This window comes from Myotis davidii, unplaced genomic scaffold (genome assembly GCF_000327345.1).
Source record: "Myotis davidii unplaced genomic scaffold, ASM32734v1 scaffold943, whole genome shotgun sequence".
NCBI lineage: Eukaryota > Metazoa > Chordata > Mammalia > Chiroptera > Vespertilionidae > Myotis > Myotis davidii.
Genome location: NW_006293913.1, coordinates 18,524 through 25,220, shown reverse-complemented (window position 1 = coordinate 25,220; position 6,697 = coordinate 18,524). Strand labels below are relative to the sequence as shown.

The 6,697-nt window shown below is 39.5% G+C and overlaps 1 protein-coding gene across 1 annotated transcript in view; it reads right to left on the bottom strand.

The window, feature by feature from the left end:
• Positions 1-2,070: 2,070 nt before the first annotated feature.
• The window catches only part of LOC102756304 (ATP-dependent RNA helicase DDX3X-like), a 19,769-nt gene continuing 15,142 nt past the window's right edge, over positions 2,071-6,697 (bottom strand). The window contains exons 11-15 of the mRNA XM_015566556.1: positions 6,017-6,198; positions 5,580-5,697; positions 5,193-5,346; positions 4,890-5,026; positions 2,071-4,421 (exon numbers count right to left, since the gene is read on the bottom strand). Of these exons, the coding sequence (XP_015422042.1) occupies positions 4,342-4,421; positions 4,890-5,026; positions 5,193-5,346; positions 5,580-5,697; positions 6,017-6,198 (671 nt within the window). The 3' untranslated portion in view covers positions 2,071-4,341. The remainder of the gene's footprint in view (positions 4,422-4,889; positions 5,027-5,192; positions 5,347-5,579; positions 5,698-6,016; positions 6,199-6,697) is intronic.

Here is a 6,697-nt window from a genome sequence, read left to right as displayed (position 1 = left end):
TGCTGAAGGAAGGGAGGACCCCACCTTTCCCCGCCTGCCGCTGCCGGCCTCTAAGCTGCAACTCTAAGCAACTATGTTACAAATATAGAAGCTAAACAAAACCCCAAAACCCGCTGTAGTCGCTGGGCTTCAGCCAGCAGGATCGCAACATTGTTTCAAATACAGAAGGTAAACCAAGGTTAGAAACATGCTTTCAGCAGCGGAGGCCTAAGAGCTAGAGCCTCAGAGCTAAAGCTGGCCCAGAATAAAAAAAGAAATAAAGGAGCGGTTGGGAGCTTCAGTCACAGCCTGAAAACAGCCCTCAGCCCCTCACCCAGACTGGCCAGTCACCCAGTGAGGACTTCCACCCTGAAGGGTGTGTGTCCAGCTGCAAACAGCCATCAGCCCCTCACCCGGGCCGGCCAGCCACCCCAGAGGGGGCCCCCACCCTGAATCAGGACACCCTTCAGGGCAAACCAGCCGGCCCCCAACCGTGCACCAGGCCTCTATCTATAGTAAAAGGGTAATATGCCTCCCAAAACCGGGATCAGCGGAGCTGAGAGGCCTACCGGCACTAGGATCAGTGGAGCTGAGAGGCGTCCCGGCACCGGGATCAGTGTGACAGAGGGCAGCGCCCAAACCCCCTGATCGCCCTGCGGCTGTGTTTGTGACAGGGGGCAGGCCACAACCTCCCTATCCACCTTGCTCTGTTCATGACAGGGGGTGGTGCCACACCCTCCCCAATGAGCCCTGCTCCGAGCCTGACCAGGGGCTGCACCTAGGAATTGGGCCTGCCCTCTGCCACCCAGGAGCAGGCCTAAGCCAGCAGGTTGTTATCTCCCGAGGGGTCCCAGACTGCGCTGAGGAACCCTCCCTCCCCTACAGGAGTGCACGAATTTTTGTACACCGGACCTCTAGTTGTTTAATAACTCTGGTCTGCTATCACCAAGATTTGTTAGGCTAGGCAGAATTCCCCCATCCTTATCTCAATTTTCTTTTCTCAGTAATTTCCCATCCACTAACTCCAAGTTGTTCTTTTGCTATCAATTCCCACTAATCCATGTTGCATTCAACCCAGATGTTCAGCATCTAACATAGTTCTACATAGCAATCAAAACACTAAAAGCCCAGCAAAGTTGGCTGAGTGGTTGAAAGTCAATCTATGAATCCGGAAGTCACCATTCGATTCCAGGTCAGGGCACATGTCTGGATTCTGGGTTTGATCCCAGAGTAGGGCGTGCAGGAGGCAGCCGATTCATGATTCTCATCAAAGATGTTTCTCTCTCTCTCAAATCAATAAAATATATTTTTAAAAAACAAGACTAACTACAGACAATATGTTATCTCAGATATAATGCTGAAAGAACCTGTATGATATAAATTATAATTTACTATATACAAAGCATAGCAACAGAAGAGAGCCAACTACACTGTTAGACATCAGAATAGTACCTACTCTTTACAGTGATGGCAAGTTAGTTGCAAGAAGGGGGACACAAAAAAACACTGAGGGTGATTCCCTTAAAAAATTTTACTTTTTCATGTATGTTAACTTGGTTTGGCTCTTATAACCTGGTTTGGCTCTTATCTGTTAATTCATAAAGCTGCCTACATCACTGTGATAATAATGGATTACTAACCAACATTAGAAATCAAAGTTGGGTACCTATATCATCTCCGGCATAAATGACCTGCTCCAATTAGTTCTTGATCCTTTTACAGATTAATGCAATGCATCTTATAAGTCACAGAAATCTGAGCCTTAAAGATTTCTATGACTTATAATAAAAACTCTGCTTCACATATCTCAACCTTAAAAGCACAAGAGTACTTCTTGCTCCACAAATAGCTCTGGTGGATAATGAATAAATATCCAATAACAAAACATTTCCAATTCCTCAGGTTTAGAGTGTAATGACTTTTCTACCTCTCTTATTAAGTCACAACTGATGGCAAAAAGATTGCGTTCAACTTTTTATTTTAGTAAAACCAGAATAAACAAAGCACGTTCAGTGCTAGCATCTAAAACTAATACAATAAACAACTACAAAACCTACAATGACTTCATATCCAATGACTACACTCAGCAAGTTTAAACCAATCCTTATTTACTGGTTGATTAAAAAGGAATGTAAAAGTCACACATTATGGAATTACAAAGGTAACCACATGTTTGAGGACTGCAAATATGCCAGACAGTAAGTGAAAACCAAACCAAAAAAAACCACGCACATTAAACAAAACTCAAAACCTTTGAGAATGTGGACACTTCCTACCAGTATTTAAAGGTGTATCATTAATATTTTTAAGACAAGTGTATCAAAACCTTAGAAAATTTTAAGTTGCCAATTTTACTTTAAATTTTGTCAGAACCTCACAGCCAATGCTGGGTCTGCTTAATAAGAACTCAAGTTTAACAGGACTCAACATTGAAAGTTCACACTATCCCAAAATATATTATTTCACATACAGTGACATTTAAGTGCCAGTGTTTTTGTACTGTCTTTTGGTCAAGTTTCTTTAAACTTTCAAGGAATCACTTTTAGGCTTACAAAAATAAATATTTGTCAAAATGTTCAATAAATATTATACAAACTAGCAGCAAAAAGTATCTAAAATCTTTCATGTGCAAACAGTTTCTTCATAACTATCATTCCATGGTCCCAAATAAAATTCTACAATCTAGTTTATAAACTGCATTCAACAATCTCCAAGAGATAAAATGAGATTGGAAGTTTAAGGACACATACAACAAGACACACACACACACACACATATATATATATGTGTGTGGTGTGTGTGTGTGTGTGTGTGTGTGTGTATATATATATATATACATATATATATAAAATTTTCTGAATGTGCAATAAAATAAGTGCTTTGTAAAAAGTTATGGGCAAAGTATACAAAAGTCTAAATATATACCAATTGAAATAGCACCGTAACAAATAACCTTAATACTGTCAACTGTCTACTTAAAGTTTTAGAACAAGGCACAATACTCCTGAAAAATCTATTGCACTTTTAAGAAAATTTTACCTTCTTATGCAACTGTAAAAATTAGTTTGTAAATATCACTGCTTTCTAACTATAAAATCAGCATAGAATTCCAAATGGCAGAGGCATTTTTAGTGATGGACAATCATCTTTGGCCAAATTTAGCAAAGAGAATATAAGTACAATGGAAACCTATGCAACTAAAGGAAGACTAAAAGTGCACCATATAGCAATAACATCAGGTGCAGTTTAGTACTTATTTCCAGCCTGTGGGATCTCAAGAATTTGTTTGCTAAAATTTAAGTCTACAAGTGTAAGCCATTTTAACCTTTCAATACAGCTTCAACAGAGTAACCTGAATCTGCATTAAATAAAGCCTGCTGCATAATTCTCCCTGCTTATATAGTCTTGACCAAAAAACAACACTAGCATGCACTTCAGACCAAAATCCAACCAGGTCCATAAAGAGGACAAGGTAATGCTCATGGTCAGCCATTCTACCAATTCAATTTTAGTTATCGCAGGCATTAAAATAATCTAATTTCCTTCAAAACACTTTTTAAATCAAACATTAAACTTTCCCTATAATAGTACGCCCACACTCGCATAGCTTACAATTAATAAACATTGAAAGAGGAATTGCTGTATTTACTTGCATTCATTTTGAAGAGTGCTTTGAAAATGCATGGATATATTCGTACCTGCTACTTCATCATGACTGAATGACATTTAACTACTACAAAGTTTCTAAGTGCTTACCCATGACAGAATGAGAAGTCAATCAGAACTTTAACATAGTTCATTTGGGCACATTAGAAACTAATTTTGCTTAAGATGTTCTTCTTCCCAGTCTACAAGTAAATATCCAAAAAGTCCTAAGAAGCTACTGCCTAAATTATTTTTAATCTGTAATACTTACTGATAAATTGGTAACTCCTATTAAGTTTATCACAGCTTTATGCAAAGGTTTGGTGTTAGCCCAAGTTCAGAAATTTATTTTGTCAAAACAATTGATACCTTGAGTATTACTCAGCCAAACAGAACATCAAAATAATAAGTTGTCTAAAGTTACAGTATATTAACAAACAAATGATTCTCAGTCACAAAATTATAAATGCAGCTTGGGATGGAAAATGAGCAGGATGGGAGTTAATCCAAGCTAGCGCGATTAAGTCTTTCAACCAACTTCTGAATGGGGCTGTTATTGTTCCTTTCTTCTTGTGACTTTGATGTTCCATAGCTTTTCAGGAGAATCACGGCTGGTAATGTACTGAAAGTTCTTAAACTACACAATACAGTCTGGCTAAGTTACATGTGGTTTCCATATTAACTTGTTTAAAGGGGTGATGTGACTGTAGAGCAGGTTTAATTGCCCCACCAGTCAACCCCCTGGGAGTTATAATTCCCTCCATATCCGTCACTACTGTAGAAGCCTCCATAGCCACCTATTAAAAAATGTTTAAAGAGAGATTAGGTTAGCCACTGTAATTATCTCCCTTGTTTCTCAAGTACTTTTAAGGCTCAAAGAAAAAAACTATATTGGATTTTGTGTTCTTTGGGAATAAAATTTCTTCACTATCACATTGAAAAAGTAAGTGAATCCTGGCTAGTGTGTCTCAGAGGATAGAGCGTCAACCCTCACACCAAAGGGTCATGGATTTGATTCCCAGTCAAGGATATATACCCGAGTTACAGAATTGCTCAGTCACCCCACTCAGGATATGTTTGGGAAGCAACAGTCGATGTTTTTTCATATTAATGTTTCCCTCTTACCCTGGACCTCTCTCATCCCTCCCTCCCACTACTTCTGAAATGTAATGGGGGAAAAAGTCCTTAGGTAAGATTAAACAAAACCAAAAAGTAAGGGGGCAAAAGCTTCTTCCAAAGTTATAAAAGAGGAAAATTCACATTACCTCCACCAAATCCTCTGCTGCTGCTGTGACCTCCACCACCACTGCGACTGCTGCTTGCACGGCCACTACTAAAGCTAGAACTGCTGGAACCGCTACTTTGTCGATAGTCTCTGGCACCAAATCCTCCACTGAATCTACTATGAAGAAAAACATTGTGTGATGGTTTATGAGAATGAAAATTCACACATCTAACTCCCCTAAATCCCAATTTCTGATTTTTCAACCCATTTTCCATTGTGGTCAATTCCTCTTATGTTTCCAGTGTAAATAGCAGTGAGAATAAAGGCTCAAAACAATCTGTACCTCTTAGAACGTCCACGACTGCTACTCTTATAGTGATGTTCATAAGCCATATTTTCTAACCAAGACGGCACTTCTTGTTTAGCTTCAACAAGAAGATCCAACAAGTCCTTTGTAATATTTACATTTCTTTCGTTAAAAAATGAGGTGGCAAGGCCTATAAGAGTGAAAAATAAACAACAAAAAAAACATATAATGTAGGTTTCCATAAAGTAGCCTTGCATTGTTAAACATGTAAAACATAAAAACTTAACATTATTTCAATTAAACCCTTAGAAATTAAAACAAAAACGTTTAGTGTATGACAACTGATGTTAAAGGGGTCCAGGTGCCCTTTGAAAATTAGTGTTCTAGTATTTTGTGTCAGATCATCAACTAAAAACACTTTACCGAGGTTTCCTACACGTCCCGTACGGCCAATCCGATGTACATATTCTTCAATATCGCTTGGCAAATCAAAATTGATAACATGTTTCACATTGGAAATATCTAGTCCTCTTGCAGCCACCTGAAAAACAAACTTTGTTTAAAAAAAAGCAATATTCAAACATGCTTAAGAGCCCTGATCGGTTTGGCTCAGTGGATAGATAGAGCATCGGCCTGAGGACTGAAGGGTACCGGGTTCGAGTTCAATCAAGGGCATGCGCCTTGGTTGCCGGCACATCCCCAGTGGGGGGTGTGCAGGAGGCGGCTGATCGATGTTTCTCTCTCATTGATGTTTCTGACTCTCTATCCCCCTTCCCTTCCTCTCTGTAAAAAAAATATCAGTAATATATATATATATATTTTAAAAAAATATGCTTAAGAAAAAATAAAAATATACACACAGCTGTAGCCACTAGAATTGGGCTTTTTCCTGAACGAAACTGGTAAAGAGCTTCCTCTCTATCTCTCTGTGATCGGTCTCCATGGATACTGGTACAAGCATATCCTTCGTGGTATAAGAAATCCTCCAGAGAATCAGCACCCTTTTTGGTCTCCACAAACACTAAGGTCAGTGAGTCTTTCCCTGAAAATTATATATAAAAGTTTTATTAATTGCAACTTAGCATAAAGTATTGATTAGATCTAAGTATTTATCAGCTTAGTTATCTTCAACCTTAAGTAAGCATGCACATTGGAATTAATTAGAATAAACTTTGTTTTAGGGCTTAGGGAATGGTGGGCAAAAGGCAGGATAGGAACTAGGTCCAAAAATATTGAACTTACACTATTATTATTTACTAGAGGCCCAGCGCACAAAATTCATACACGGTAGGGTCCCTAGGCCTGCCTGGAGATCAGGGCCGATCTATGAGGCGACCAGCCAGATGATGGGGGGTTCTCCCCAGCTCACATCCACCTTGGAGCAGTCCGCTCACTGGCCCCACCCCGCGGCCCAACCACCAGTCAGGGCCTGCCGGCTGGGGGCAGCTCCTGCATTGAGCACCTGCCCCTAGTGGTCAGTCATATCATAGCAACCAGTTGTTCCCCATTAGATCCATTTGCATATTAGGGTTTTACACAGA